The sequence below is a fragment of the Cervus elaphus genome, chromosome 12 (assembly GCF_910594005.1).
Source record: "Cervus elaphus chromosome 12, mCerEla1.1, whole genome shotgun sequence".
In the NCBI taxonomy this organism is placed as follows: Eukaryota; Metazoa; Chordata; class Mammalia; order Artiodactyla; family Cervidae; genus Cervus; species Cervus elaphus.
This window is the reverse complement of record NC_057826.1, coordinates 98356120-98372983: the sequence shown is the minus strand read 5'-3', so window position 1 is coordinate 98372983 and position 16864 is coordinate 98356120. Positions and strand designations below refer to the sequence as shown.

At 39.7% G+C, this 16864-nt stretch overlaps 1 protein-coding gene across 3 annotated transcripts in view; it reads right to left on the bottom strand.

Moving 5' to 3' along the window:
* Positions 1-16864, bottom strand: part of DCP2 (decapping mRNA 2) — a 53951-nt gene that overhangs the window by 18189 nt on the left and 18898 nt on the right. For 2 of the 3 annotated variants that reach the window (XM_043920205.1, XM_043920206.1), the window contains exons 3-4: positions 15856-15983; positions 15346-15444 (exon numbers count right to left, since the gene is read on the bottom strand). In XM_043920205.1, the coding sequence (XP_043776140.1) occupies positions 15346-15444; positions 15856-15983 (227 nt within the window). The remainder of the gene's footprint in view (positions 1-15345; positions 15445-15855; positions 15984-16864) is intronic. The other variant, XM_043920207.1, reaches the window with a different exon arrangement.

Here is a 16864-nt window from a genome sequence, read left to right as displayed (position 1 = left end):
CCCCTCCTCCCCCACCTCCAGGAAATAAACTCAGTCAACCCCATAAAAAGCAAAAAGGGGTGTTTCTGGTTTGAAAAACACATGAAGATTTGGGGATAGTGGTGCCAGAGAAGACAGCAAGAAAGTTCCTTGCTTTTTCTGTACCTTGCACCCTAAGTATTTATGTCTTCCATCTAGTTATTCCTGAGTTATATCCTTTTTTTGTAATAAACTGGAAAACTTAATAAGAAAAATGTTTCTGAATTCTATGAATCACTCTAGCAAAAACTAATCAAACCCAAAGAGGGGGCTCAAAAGCAGAAGTGACAACCTGGACTTTGCAACTGGCATCTGAAGCCAAGAACGGTCCTATGGAACTGAGTCCTTCACCTCTGGAATGTGACGCTACCTCCAGGCAGAAGGTGTCAGAATTGAGCTGAAATGTAAGTCATTCAGTTGATATCCAAAACCTGTTCACTGGTGTGGGGAAAACAATCCCCTGCGCAAGTGTGTACATGCACGCACGCGCGCGCACACACACACTCTATAATTGGGTCCAAAACCCTTAAGACGTTAGAATACATCAGTGGTTCCCACTCCATGGGAATAATATGAACCTCATATGGATTTGATTCACAGTAACCACAAAAGTACGTGTATAATCAAGCTACAGAATGAAAAATGTCTTATACAAAGAAAACTATTCTTCAAACACGAATGTTTAACTGGGATTAATACTAATATTTCAATGGACAGATTCCAAGAAAATAGCTACAACCACCTTTGTGCCCAGGGTGTAGTTAGCTGCAGTCACCATCTGCAGTGATTTTGGAGCCGCAAAAAATAAAGTCTGCCACTGTTTCCACTGTTTCTCCATCTATTTGCCATGAAGTGATGGGACTAGAAGCCATGATCTTTGTTTTTCTGAATGTTGAGCTTTAAGCCAACTTTTTCACTCTCCTCCTTCACTTTCATCAAGTGGCTCTTTAGTTCTTCTTCACTTTCTGCCTTAAGGGTGGTGTCATCTGCATATCGGAGGTTATTCATATTTCTCCCGGCAATCTTGATTCCAGCTTGTGCTTCATCCAGCCCAACATTTCTCATGAGGTACTCTGCATATAAGTTAAATAAGCAGGGTGACAATATACAACCTTTACGTACTCTTTTTCCTATTTGGAACCAGTCTGTTGTTCCATGTCCAGTTCTAACTGTTGCTTCCTGACCTGCATACAGGTTTCTCAAGAGGCAGGTCAGGTGGTCTGGTATTCCCACCTCTTTCAGAATTTTCCACAGTTTATTGTGATCCACACAGTCAAAGGCTTTGGCGTAGTCAATAAAGCAGAAATAGATGTTTCTCTGGAACTCTCTTGCTTTTTCAATGATCCAGCAGATGTTGGCAATTTGATCTCTGGTTCCTCTGCCTTTTCTAACACCAGCTTGAACATCTGGAAGTTCACGGTTCACATATTGCTGAAGACTGGCTTGGAGAATTTTGAGCATTACTTTACTAGCGTGTGAGATGAGTGCAATTGTGCAGTAGTTTGCGCATTCTTTGGTATTGCCTTTCTTAGGGACTGGAATGAAAACTGACTTTTTCAGTCCTGTGGCCACTGCTGAGTCTTCCAAATTTGCTGGCATATTGAGTGCAGCACTTTCACAGCATCATCTTTCAGGATTTGAAATAGCTCAACTGGAATTCTATCACCTCCACTAGCTTTGTTTGTAGTGATGCTTCCTAAGGCCCACTTGACTTCACATTGCAGGATGTCTGGCTCTAGGTGAGTGTGAGTGATCACACCATCGTGATTATCTGGGTCATGAAGATCTTTTTTGTGCAGTTCTTCTGTGTATTCTGGCCACCTCTTCTTAATATCTTCTGCTTCTGTTAGGTCCATACTATTTCTGTCCTTTATTGAGTCCATCTTTGCATGAAATGTTCCCTTGGTATGTCTAGTTTTCTTAAAGAGATCTCTAGTCTTTCCCATTCTATTATTTTCCTCCATTTCTTTGCATTGATCATGGTGGAAGGCTTTCTTATCTCTCCTTGCTATTCTTTGGAATTCTGTGTTCAAATAGGTATATCTTTCCTTTTCTCCTTTGCCCTTCGCTTCTCTTCTTTTCACAGCTATTTGTAAGACCTCCTCAGACAGCCATTTTGCTTTTTTGCATTTCTTTTTCTTGGGGATGGTCTTGATCCCTGTCTCCTGTACAATGTCACAAACCTCCGTCCATAGTTCATCAGGTACTCTGTCTATCAGATCTAGTCCCTTAAATCTATTTCTCACTTCCACTGTATAATCGTTAAGAGATTTGATTTAGGTCATACCTGAATGGTCTAGTGGTTTTCCCCACTTTCTTCAATTTAAGTCTGAATTTGGCAATAAGGAGTTCATGATCTGAGCCACAGTCAGCTCCCAGTCTTCTTTCTGCTGACTATAGAGCTTCACCATCTTTGGCTGCAAAGAATCTAATCAATCTGATTTTGGTGCTGGTCAGCTGGTGATATCCATGTGTAGAGTCTTCTCTTGTGTTACTGGAAGAGGGTGTTTGCTGTGATCAGTGTGTTCTCTTGTCAAAACTCTATTAGCCTTTGTCCTGCTTCATTCTGTACTCCAAGGCCAAATTTACCTGTTACTCCAGGTGTTTCTTGACTTCCTACTTTTGCATTCCAGTCCCGTATAATGAAAAGGACATCTTTTTTGGGTGTTAGTTCTAGAAAGTCTTGTAGGTCTTCACAGAACCATTCAACTTCAGCTTCTCAGCATTACAGTTCGGGGCACAGACTTGGATCTCTGTGATACTGAATGGTTTGCTTTGGAAACTAACAGAGATCATTCTGAACTGCTTAGTGGATCTAAAACTGCCCTTCCTCATAGTGCCTCAAGGATTGCCAAGACAAGGAACCCCAGTTCCTTGGAATAAAGTGTTACAGCTAACCCTCATCTTCTCCTTCAACCAGAGAAGCCATACTTAATCTGATTAAAATCCTGGGCCTTAAAAAACCACTGGGGGCGGGGAGGGGTTCACTGCAAGATTGGATTGACAGACACACTGCTAAACATGGAGCAGGTAACCAGGACCTACCGCAGAGCACAGTGAACTCTACTCAGGACTCTCTGATGGCGCTTACGGGAAAAGAACCTAAAGAGCGGCTAGACACATTTATATAGCAGATTCACTTTGCTGCATACCGGAAAGGCGCAACACTGTAAATCAGTTATACCCCAATACAAAGTAAAAGCATCAGTCTCTTCTAGCCTTGCATGTTCTCCTTCAGATAACACTTATGTTCTCTGGCAAGGTCCTTTCCCAATTCACCCTCAAATGAAAACGGCTATGGTTCCTTACTGACTAGACACCAGTGTGCTACTTTTTACGCTGGAGTTCCTCCTCTTCCCTCTAGTTTCAGCACCTACCCAATCAGTGGCACAGAAGACGATAAAACATGCACCAGGCCTGAACCCCTTACAAGGTAAGGGTGTGGAGGAGTTATGTGTGTCCATTCCTTTTGTCTCTTCCCTCCTTCTCTTGTTGGTTTACGTACATCTTTCTACCTCCTTCGATAAGGGCACATCTATATTTCTCTCAGATATGTGTAGCTGTAAGTCACAATTTAAGCTCCTCCACAACACCTAATTCATTTCTGTATACTGCCAATTATGCTAAATTTTTTCCTAATTTTAAGTACTAGGTGAATATACTCACTTGAAACTGCTCTATGGTATACAGAAAAAAGAGACATTATTTGTATTTCCTACTGCCAGAAATGACAGAGTGGGAATAGACATACCTATGTATTACCAAAAAAGAGCTTTCTTGTCCTAAACCAAAACTATACCTCTTTTCCAGAATAAAATCCCGAAGGCTCAGTGATAGATACTTTGTAGTTTCACACTTCCCCAGATCTTAATTTAACATCTATCTACATGTGCTGTGTGCTCACTCAGTGTTGTCCGACTCTTTTATAACCCCATGGACTTTAGCCCTTCAGGCTCCTCTGGCTGTGCAGATTCTCCAGGCTGGAGTGGGTTGCCCTGCCCTCCTCCAGGGGATGTTCCCAACCCAGGGATCAAACCCACGTCTCCCTCATTGCAGACAAATTCTTTACTGCCTGAGCCACCAGGGAAGTCCATTTGTATACATAATATGATATAATTAAACTAACAATCGTGGATTTCAAAACTCATGTATGTTACCTGAATGTTCCCATTAAAGTCCAGATATTAATACTTTGGTTTTCCTTTTCTTTGAAAGTAAGGTCTACCCTACTCTACTGCTGAGACATAACTTAAAAATGGTTTTTATTATAAATCAATCTGGTTGGATATTAGAGTTATAACTTTAGAAATTAGAACTGGTTTACCTAAAAGATTACATATCAGTGACATAAAATTGTTTTTCTTCATCAAAGTTTCCATTAAGAAAGTCAAAAGGGAAGTCATAAACCAGAAGACATTCACAATATACTCAAATCCAGACTACATTAAGAAGTCCTATATATCCACAAGACAAGTAAACCAACCTAAAAAAAAAAAAGGTAACATGTAAGTTGGTACTGTATAATAGAGGACATTCAAATGGCCAATAAGAAAATGACAACGTGGCCAACATCATTAAACTTCAGGGAAATATGAAAAACACAATGATAGACCATTACATCCCCCTAACAATGGCTAAAATTTTTTTAAAATGAGATATAATATATTACATTAGCTTCAGGTACACAACATAATAATGTTCTGCATATATTGAGAAATGACCATAAATTTTCTCCCCAGTTTTACTGAGATATAATTGACATATATCACTGCAAAAGTTTAATGTATACAGCATAATGGTTTGACTTATACATATTGTGAAATGGTTACTCTTAACTTCAGCTGATACAGATCATCTAAGTACAATAAAAAGAATAAGAAAAAAATACATTTTTTTCTTGTAATGAGAACCCTTAAGTCTCTGCACTCTTCACATGCATCACACAGCAGTGCTAACTAGTCATCAAGCTGTACATTACATCCCTAGTGCTTATTTATCTTCTAACTCTTGACCACGTTCCTGTAATTCTTTTACACACACACACACACACACACACAACCTCTGAGAACCACAAATCTGATCTCTCCTTCTGAGTTTTGCTTTTCAGATTCCACATAAAAGGGAGACTACAGAATCTGTCTGTATCTGACTTATTTCACTCTGCATAATGCCCTCAATGCCCATCCACAGTGCGCATGGCAGGATTCTTTTTCTAACAACTGAAATGTTCCCCACTGTGTAGATACAGACCACATCTTCTCTAGCGACTCATCTGTCAATGAACCCTTAGGTGGTTTCCATGCCTTGGCTGTTAAAAACAATGCTATTATGAACATAAGACTGTGTATCTTTTCAAGTTAGCATTTTCATTTCCTCTGGATATATTCTCAGAAGTGGAACTGGTGAATCATATGGTTGTTCTATTTTAATTTTTTTGAGGCCCCTCAATAGAATTTTCCGTAGTGGCTCTATCAGTTTACAATCCTACCAACAGTGAACAAGGGACCCCTTTTCTCCACATTCATCTGTCTTTTTGAAGGCAGCTATTCTAACAGGCATGAGAGATATCTCACTACGGTTTTCATTTGTATTTGCCTAATAATCTAGTGATGCAGAGCATCTTTTCACATACTTATTAGCTATTTCTCTATCTTCTTCAGAAAAATGTATATTCAGGTCTTTTGCCCATTTTTTTTTTTCTTTTGCCCATTTTTTAATTGAATTATTTGCTACTGAGTTGTATAAGCTCTTATTACACATGTTTAGACATTAACTGCTTACAACTATATGGTCTGCGAGTACTTTCTCCCCTTCCACAGGCTTTCTACTTTATTGATTCTTTTTCTTGTTTTTGGATCAATGTGGTCTCGCTTATTTTGGTGCTTGTGCTTTTGGTGTCATATTCAAAAAATCATTGCCAAGGGCCACATTAAGGACTTTTTATCCTGTTTTCTTCTAGAAGTTTCATGGTTTCAAGTCTTACATTAAAGTCATGCACCCACTTCAAGCTAACTTCTGTGAGTGGGCTAAGGTAGGGGTCTAGTTTCATTCTTTTACATGGGAATATTCAATTTCCTCAGCACCATTAACTGAAGAGACTCTTTTTCCCACTGAGTTTTCTTGGCTCCTCTTCAAATATCAGTTGACCATATACATGTGGGTTTGTTTCTGGGATCTGTTTTGTACCACTGCCGTACCATTTGATGACTACAGCTTTACAGTGTAGCATGAAAGCGGGAAGTGTGACACCTTTCACTTTGTTCTTCTTTCTCAGGATCGCTTTGGTTACTCAGAGTCTTGTGTGGTTCTACATACAGTTTAGATTTTTTTTTCTACTTCTGTAAAAATAAGGCCACTGAAATCTTGATGGGGATCACACTGAATCTAGAGATGGTTTTTGGCAGTAATGACATTTTAACAATATTAATTCTCATAATCCATGAACATGGGATAAAGATTTTAAAGTCGGTAATTCTACATGCAGGCAAGGACAACAAGAACTCTCATATGCAGGTGGTAGGAATGCAAATGGGTTCAACCACCTGGAAAACCACTGGTAACTTCCCTACGACTCAGTAATTCCATTCCTAGAGAAATGAAGGTTTACTTTCCTCAAAGGACACGTACCAGCATATTTATACCAGTTTTATCCTTAATAGCCAAAAGCTGGATATAATCCAATACATAAGAGAATGGATAAACAACTGTGGTGTATTTGTACACTGCAATATTACAAAGAGCAATTAAAAAGAACCAGCTGCTAATATACACAATAACACAGATGAAGGGGCAGCAAAGGATCTTCTGAGGTGCTGAAAATATTCTTTGACCTGGATGGTGGTTTCACAGGCATGTACATACGTAAAAATGAATGACCTGCTAAGTTTATTTTATGCTCTTGTCCGCCAACAAAAAAAGCTTAAAAAATAATTTTTACATGGTTCTTAATTCTATTTTTATAGTTATTCTCCTTAACTCTCTTCTTTGAATATCTTATAATCAGAAATCAGAATACCTACCAGTCTGCATAGTTCTTTGTAAGCGGACCCTATTTGTTACAAACAGAATCTAACTGAATACATGCTTAACAAAAAAACACTGAAGGACTAAGAGCCTGTTTCAGATTAAAGACTGAAAAACAACAATTAAAGGCAAACACAGTGCATGAGCCTGGAAAGGATCCTGTATGGAAGGGGTGGAAACTGCAGAAAAGGACCATAATGGATTAACTAGTAAATCTGAATACTGAATTATCCGTTAGATAAAAGAACCTATCAAACCTATTCCTGAATTTGATAATTACACTGTGATTATATAAGAAAACTTTCTAGTTCTTTAAACTTATTGATACATGCAGTAATAGTAGTTAAGGGGCATTATGCCTGCAATTTACTCCTAAATTATTTAGCAATAACAATAAAAACCATACACTGCACACGAGACAAGGTCGTGAGGAGGAGACCTGACAAGCAGGGCAGATCAGGACTTCAGGGATTTCGAAAAGCTGCCCCGGCGCTCACCTTAAAGATGATCTCTGTCTTTCTGATGCTTGCTATATTAGACTACTCCCTAATTTCTGTGACACAGGTAGACAGCCTTCCCTGATCTCTCTCCAAACAGAATCAACTTAGAACTTTAATCAATATGTCCCCCGGACGGTGGTATCCTATAAGATTATCCAGGATGAAAGGAGTGTTTCAGTTTAGACCCCTCTGCTGGCATTCTAGCCCGCTTGGCAAATGCGTACTAATGTATACGACTGCCCACAACACCTCAATCATGAACAGCATAAAGAACCTGATCACACAAAGACCCTAATAGGCACAGAGCCCTTGGGGGGGTGGGGGGGGTGGTGAGGAAGCCCTATTAGAGAACACAAAAATATTATTCTAAAAGTGGTTAGAATTGTTCATTTTAACCAGGAATGCTAAACAGGGGCTGCATCACGGGAGCTGCAGAGTCTTTGTGTGGTAAACCTTGTAGATAAATTTAGCTGATAACTTCTGCAAAAGGACTGACCTTTGTGTTCATTAAAGAATAGATTACGGAAAACAGCTTTGCATTCACATAGGTCAAAAAATGTCAATAGGCCCCATGGCCAGAAGATAATGTACAAGACTCTCACAAAGAAGTATGCAGAAAACACCCTGGTTTCGTGAAGGATAAGCCGATGTAATATTAAACTCTCTTCCCCTTAAAAATGTACTAACTTAGAATATAAAAGCTACGGTAAAAAAAAATAAAAGATTTGCCAGACTCTGCTGCACACCCCCAGTCTGGTCTCTCTCTCTCTCTGTCTCGCCGACGCCGTTCATCCTGAGGGTACCCCTGGATCCTGCCGAGGCTGGACCCCGGCAATACACCTGTATGTATCAAAAGTAATAAAGCAAACATGGCAAAATATTAACAGGTGGATCTATTCTTTATATTATTCTTACTATAACATTAACACAATTTTAAAGAGTAACATATAATTAATGGTAAGTTTTTTAGTATATTCATTCAAATATATCCTGTGTGCTTAGTAAGTGACAGGTACTATCCTATCCTAGGCACTGATTTCAGAAATGAATAAAGCAAGTACTGCTCTTTCAAGAGCTCCATCTTGAAATGATAACTGCAGTACGATATACATGCCGGAAAGTAGGTGGGTGCCATGGGAGTCCAGAATCACGATGCCTACCTCAGCCCTGAGGGGCATCCCAACTGCCCATGCAGGAGACGCCAGTTTCATCCCCAGTCCAGGAAGATTCCCTGCAGAAGGAAATGGCAACCCACTCCAGTACTCTTCCCTGGAAAAATCCTAAGGACAGAGGAGCCGAGTGGGCTTCAGTCCACGGGGCCACAAAAAGCTGGGACACGAGTGAGCGACTAAACAACAACTCAGCCCTGGGCACAGGTGAGGTGTGAGGTGTGAGCTGGGGTGATCCCCTGGAAGGTTGTCACAGGCAGGGTCCTATCCTGTGGATACATCTGGGCTAGGACTTGAAAGATGAGTAGAAGTTTATAAGACCAACAAGAAGAAAAAGATATTCCTGATAGCTGAGAATGGCTAGAGCTGAAGAATTATAATGAGAAGAAGTGGTACAACATGAGGACATTAGTGTAATTAACAAAGGCAGCTTTGAACCCCTGTACAGCCATACTTAGAATAAACATAATACAATGCAAGACTTCTTAATTCTGAAAGTGATAAAGATTGGTTCACCTCTAAAATTAGGTACTCCATTCTCAACAAGCATTTACCAGGAAAAAATTTTAATAGCTCACTTATATGTACAAATAACAAAAGTAAAACCAACAAAGGGTTAATATCCAAAATATATAAACAGCTCATTTATATATAAACAGACATTTCTCCAAAGACATACAGATGGCCAGTAAACACATGAAGAGAGGCTCAATACTGCACATTATTAGAGAAATGCATATCAAAACTATGGGATTACCACCTCACACCAGTCAGAATGCCCATCATCAAAAAAGTCTACCAACAGTAAATGTTGGAGAAGGTGCGGAGAAAAGGGAACCCTCCTGCACTGGTGGGAATGTAAACTGATACAGTCACTGTGGAAAACAGTATGGAGATCGCTTAAAACACTAGGAATAAAATCACCATATGACCCAGCAACCCCACTACTGGGCCACTACTCCCGCCCTGAGAAGACCACAGTGCTAGAATACACAAGCACTGCTGACAACAGCCAGGACACGGAAGCAACCTAGATGTCTGTCAACACATGAATGAACAAAGACGCTGCTGTACACGTCTACAATTGAGTACTGCTCAACCAGAAAGGAACGAACTTGAGTCAACTGTAGTGAGGCAGATGAACCTAGACCCTGTTAGAGTCAAGTAGGTCAGAAAGAGAAAAACAAGTAGCGTATGTCAACGCATATATACAGAGTCTAGAAAAATGGTACTAACATTAGGAAAGAAGGGACTGTGGACACAGTGGGGGAAGGTGAGGGTGGGACAAATTACATACAAATAGTGTAGTGTTAGTCGCTCAGTCCAGAGAAGGCAACGGCACCCCACTCCAGTACTCTTGCCTGGAAAACCCCATGGACGGAGGAGCCTGGTAGGCTGTAGACCATGGGGTCGCGAAGAGTCGGACACGACTGAGGGACTTCACTTTCACTTTTCACTTTCATGCATTGGAGAAGGAAATGGCAACCCACTCCAGTGTTTTTGCCTGGAGAATCCCAGGGACGGGGGAGCCTGGTGGGCTGTTGTCTATGGGGTCACATAGAGTTCGACATGACTGAAGTGACTTAGCAGCAGCAGTCGCTCAGTCATGTCTGACTCTTTGCCACCCTATGGACTGCAGTCCGCGAGGCTCCTCTGTCCATAGGATTCTCCAGGCAAGAACACTGGAGTGGGTTGCCATTTCCTTCACGAGGGGATCTTTCTGACGCAGGCAAGCATCAAACCTGGGCGTCCTGCACTGCAGGCAGATTTTTTACCGTCTGAGGCACCAGTGAAATCCTATATACACAATATCATACATAAAACAGGTAGTGGGAAGTTGCTAAATAACACAGGAAGCCCCACTTAGGGCTCTGTGATGACCTGGAGGGGTCATCTCATGGGTGGAGCTGGGTGGGGAGGCTCAGGAGAAATATATATATATATATATATATATATATATATATATGTAGATATATGTATATATATATATATATATACACACACACACATACACAAATACACACACAACTGATTTGCATTACTATACAGCAGAAACCAATTCAAAATTGTAATGCAATTTTCCACCAATTAAAAAAATAAAACTTTGGGACTTCCCTGGTGGTCTAGAGGCTAAGACTCTGTGCTCCCAATGCAGGGGGCCAGGGTTCAATCCCTGGTCAGGGAACTTGATCCCACATGCTGCAGCTAAGGCTGGGAACAGCCAAATAAATAAATAAAATAAATAAATATTTAAAAAAAAATAAAAATAAAAATAAAACTTAAAACCAATTTTTAATACCAAACCTTCTGTGAATCAAGTCCATTCCAGTATGGTAATTCAGAGTTAATGTTCCTGGCACATGGAATAGGATTAATGTCTCAAATGACAGCAGATAAAAGTCTCTACCTAAGAGTAAAAAGATGTGCTACCCAAAGAACACCAGCATAGACAATGCAACCCTCTGCCTAAAATCTATGTCTTACAAGCCTACAAGTGGTAGAATAAGCATTCCTCCGTACAAACTCTATCAAGATTAAATCGCATAAGGGCACATTACAGTAAGTGTCACTGTGATACAACGCTGCTCTGCCAAATAAGCAGCAACATGAAATGAAGCCACATGTGAGCTGCCAAGTGTTCCACGTTCTCAGAAACAGGTGTTGTTTCACCACAATTGATAACAAAAATATACAAGATTATCTTAATACAGCTTTTCAATAAAACCTCGAGAACATTTTTCACATCTCTATCCTACATCTACTTCACTATTGAGTAAGTGTTCAGAAATAACCCAATTAACAAAGGTGAACCAAGTGATCAAAGAGAAGATTGGAAACTACTAATCAGGACGGCTGTTAGCTTTCTACTGACGATTATTCACAGCTTCTCCCTGGGCAGCCTGCTTGCCGCTGCTTCTTCAGCCCAGTCCACAAACACAGCCCTTACAGGAGGTGTCAGATTCTGCTGCAGCAAAATAAACACTTCTACACACTCATACACGATGAAATAACATTAATTACAATAAACGAAATCAGAAGTTATTAAGCAACGGAAGATAAAACCCATGGTAGAAACCAGAGGAAAAAAAACATGGTAAAAACAAGAGGAAACGTGCTTAACACATCAGCCTAAGCCTAATGATAGCTAAAAATTAAGACAAACTTCTCCATATATATTAAGACAAGTGAAAATGCAAAGTGTAATATTAACATAAACTCCTATAAATGGAATAACAATCTGGTTTTCAACTAAGACACTGACGGTTCTCCCCCTTCCGCGATGCAGCTTCTATTATGCCGCAGCACCACCAAGCGGCGGAAGGATGCACTGCAACCCTAGGCCTGCCGGCCGAATACTTTCAACACTCAGAAATAGCAACTACTACGGACTGAACCTTCCAAAATTCTTAGGAAGGCCTAACTCCCAACACGACTGTCTTTGGAGCCAGGGCCTGTGAGGAGGTGGTGCAGGCTGCAGGCGGTCATGCGGGTGGGTCTCTAACCCAGCAGGACTAGTGCCCTCTAAGCGGAGGGGGAGCACACAGCGCTCTGGGCACGCAGTCCCCCAGGGAGGCCACGTCAGCACACAGAGGAAAGGCCGCCGACTGCAGGCCAGAGAGCGAGCCTGCACCGGAAGTCCATCAGCAGGCTCTTGCTCTTACTGCCCAGCCTCCAGAGAGGAGGAAATACGCGTCCACTGCTCAGGCCGCCCAGTCCGCAGTACTTTGTTATGGCAGCCTGAGTGCATTAATACAGCAGTGCTACACCTTAATTCCAAACTCTGTTCTTCATGAGAAAAGCATTCAGTTAAAAGGAACAAAAGGCAAAAGATTTGCCTTTAAAAATTCTAGCCCTTAAAAGGACAGAAACTAAATAAAGTCTTTTCTAAAAAGTTCCTTTATCAGCTAAAAGAAGCTATTATTTAGATCAGAAAAGTTAGAAGTTAGGATTAATTCTTATTATCAAAGGGAACATTTTTTCCCCGAAATTAATCAACTGTGGTTCCTAAGTACACCTGTGCCTTCTTCAGAGCAAGACAAAATCTTTAAAACAGGGGAGGCAGGGGGAGATTCATATTGGTCCAAATAAGAGAGGTAAGTGTTATCAGGAAATAGATATATGTACTTAAAATCAAATTTCTTCTGTTTACGTCTGTTTAGAAATTCTCACCAATTTATGAACACTCCTGCCTGCCTGTATGTTAGACAGCAGCCAAGAACATGAACTCCAGACCCCAAATACCAGGGTTTCTGTCTCTCTCTGGTTTGTGCTTACTAAGTGGCTCTGTTTCAGTTACTCACCTGTAAAGAGAGAGAGAGTTCTCTCTCTCCCATAAAGGCTGCATCTTCTCCTACAGGATTCTCCATTCTCCCACTCCCCCAGCCCCAAGAATAAATTTTATTTACTTTCTTACAAGTTATGGTGATCCACTGGAATCGGCACCACACAGACAGGACGTTTTATCCCAGTATCCCAGAGCAGAGAACAAAGAGGAAAAACCAAGGTGAAACTGTCCTGGTTCACAGGTTAACGTTCTCTTTTTATCCCAAACACCCGATTTCTGCATCACCCCTACTCTTTATAATATCGTATATAAAACTCATGAGATGGCGCGTTCCAGCAGTAGATGCAGGCAGACCCCTTGGGTCTAGGGTCCTTCTTCAGTTTTCCAAGATTTGGTATTTGATTCCTCTAAAGAGATCCAATTAAAAAGATAGCCCATACCACCCAATTTAGCCTAAATTTCTGTTATTGCGGTTAATATTTCTTTCTGGACCTGGACAACTATCTCACTACTGTAGGACAAGTCTACTCCATGTATAAGACGTATTGATTAATTCCACTAAGTAGGACAGTATGGCTCCCATTTTGTCCTTCATTATAAGCAAGACGACTACAAAAACTGAAGACATAAAAAGGAAGACTTTTTAAGTACTCCATTTCATCTCCTGCCATCTACAGAAAAGAAAGGAAAAGCTCTTAGAGGATGTGGCATTTTCTCACCTGTTCCCTAAATAGTTTTCAATTTTAAAGGGTGGGCGTAAAACTTCTTTGCTATAAGCTGTTGCAAAATACTTGCTCAGATAAGCGTTCCATACTTAATTTAAAATGCAGCATTTTCAGTCATTTTTAAAATCTCACTCCAAAATAAATAAGCATTGATATTTTTTCTACAGTAAATAACCACTAGCGGTTTTTAAGAATTTTAATTATCCCTCACTAATAAATATACTCGAACCAGGCAGTGAACACTGCTCCAGAAAAACATTGAGCAAAAAAGAAGAGAGATTCAAATAAAATATGCTACAAAATCCATACTGTCATCTCGAAAAAAATCTCAAAATTCAATCACCACCGGCTTAGACTCTATAAAGATATCACTTCTAGTTATAAATACCTTGCTTCTAGAAATGGGAGTCCTTGAGTTGACTCCTAATAATTTTATATTTTGTGTACAGAGATTTGCCCAGTCTCTAGGCTATTGAGCAACATATACTAAAACTATACTGGAACAAAAACCTTTCAACTCCTAGTCCAGTTCTCTTTCCATTTTATCATTATTTCCTCATAGCTCAACTTCTCAAATGTCAAAGACAAGGTATACTTTTGTAAACTGATAAATAAGAATACTGGGAGAAGGAAATGGCAACCCACTCCAGTATTCTTGCCTGGAAAAGTCCATGGACAGAGGAGTCTGGCGGGCTGAAGTCCATGGGATTACATGACTGAGCATGTGTGCACAAGGGTGGAGGGAAATGGGTTGGTAGCAATAAAGTGGTAGAACTAAAAAAAAAAAAAAAAGAATACTGTATACAATGTATCACAATGTATTACTGTGGGCTACAGCCAAGTGGTTACATTTTAAAATAAACAATTTAAATAATAGTGAACATCCTCCTTTTACAAACAAGAAACTATGGCCCAGTACAGACAGCTAGTCTGTGGCAGTCTTTTGGGGGAAAAGTGATCTCCATCTAAAAAGATACCCAGTTAAGATTTGAATGGGCAGAAGAGAGAGGCCTTTCCAGGTAGGAAAATCACATAAGCAAAAGCTTAGTGGATGAACAAATCAATCAAATTCAGAGGACAAAGAATAAATTCTTTTGACTAAGAATAAAGAAAGACAAATTTAGGAATGGCTAAGTTTTGTGTTGGGGATAGGAGAGGGAGTTTCAACTCTTAAAGAATTAAACTTCATCCTACAGGCAGAGGGAAGCTAGAGTGGGTTTTTACCAATAAATGTAAATGTCTCAGAAATCGTGCGTTTGTCTGAAAGCCCAGACTATAAACATAAAACAAAGGTTATAAGAGCCAAAATATTTAACCACTCTATTTATTTAATCCAATTAAACATTTAATCCAATTATAAAAGGAAAAGTGTAAAAGATATTACAAAAAAAGTTAAATAATAGAATAAAAAATGTACAATGAAAGAAAATGAAACAAATGAGAATAATAAATGATAGAGGTGGACAAACAAATTAACAGCTACATAACAAAAGATATTACTTCATGCAAGCAGTCAAGTTCTGGAAAGAGGATTTAAATGATCCAAACAAGTCCAGTCTCCAAAGCTAAAACAACACTCAAAGCACAACCACCAAACATTACTGTTTCAAACTGCAATAACTCACCTCTCTAGCAGCACAATCATGAGGAGCTTCTTCTTTATTTACTTTTCCTTTTGGAAATCCCCAGCCTGATTTTGCTAGGTACCCCTGAACCAGTAGTACCTGCAAAACAATCAAGAGGTAAAAATAAAACTTGCTCTCCTTTCCCATATTCCTTTCTAAAGCCAGGAGTGCTTTTCTCCTTACTTCAGTTAACTGTTACCACCAACAATTTTACTTGGTTAACTATCTTCCAGGAAGCCAGATATACTATTACTTTTCCTATGAAGAAAGGCATTCTGCCAATTTTAAAGTATTTCTTCAGCAATCAAGTTCCTTGACAATAGGCCATACTGCAACAGGCATAAATTATTAAGACCCAGAATGCAGACAAAATATGCAAATTTTGGTCTTGTAGCACTAAAAATCTAAGTATACTTTTAAAACCTCAGTTCAGAACATTATAGATAAAATATTAGGATGAAAACAGCTGATTACCATTTCACTTAAAAATTTTGTATTACTCTCACTCACATTTTCAAGTGTCTCATCAAGAATAATTGCACCATATGTTGGCACTCCCATTTTATATTCCTTCCATTCATCCAAAATTTTTTCCACATCTTCACCTTGAGGCAGCAAAAATGGACAATGATTGAAGAGTATACCATGTGTTAAGGAAGCCACTTACTTTCTCCCTTAATACAGTTTAAGCACATATACACAGAAAGACATCTTTTCAAATGAATTGTGTATTTTATACAAAATTACTCACATCTTCACCTCACTTAAGTGCATCTTTCTTGTCTTTTCACATTTGTTTTCGCCTGAACAAAACATTTCTAACTTTTTGCATTTAGCCCAGGCACAAATCAAGTAACTTTGAATACACACTCTGGCACCCTAAGTTAACACCAAAAAACTCAGGGTCACGTTAGCACTTCCAATCACTAAGTGTGTCGAATTTATCATATGAAGAGTCAACAGACAGTGAAATGGACAGCAAGAAAGACAAGCACAGCAGACACAGTAAGAGGCAGGAGCCGTCAGAGTAACCAGAAGCGGGAAGCCCCTGGCAGTACAGTGGTTAGGAGGGCGTACAGACTCAACCCCCGGCTGAGGAACTGAGACCCCACAAGCCTCTCAGCCGCCCCGCCCCAGAAAGCAGCGGGGGTAGCTAACCCTAACTCTGGGAAGCAGAACTAGAGATGAATGAAGCTTGCCACACTACAGAGCTGAATATTTTTCTTTACCATGCGTATGTATCGCTTTTATAATTTAAAACATTCTAAAGATGAAGATTTATTAAGGATTATAGAGAAATGTAAACATGAGTATTAAGGAAAGTCTGGCCTGTTTCAAAAGAAACTGGGTATGCCTCTCCAAATTTGGGCAGGGTAAAATGATTTTTTCTAAAGTAAATAAAACCTAAACCTGTAAAGTATATGCTCAGGCTTCCAATACTCATATGCTACCAAATGCCTCATTACAACACTGTTAATTATGAAAACTACAGGGCAAATTATAATTTATGACAGTGTTT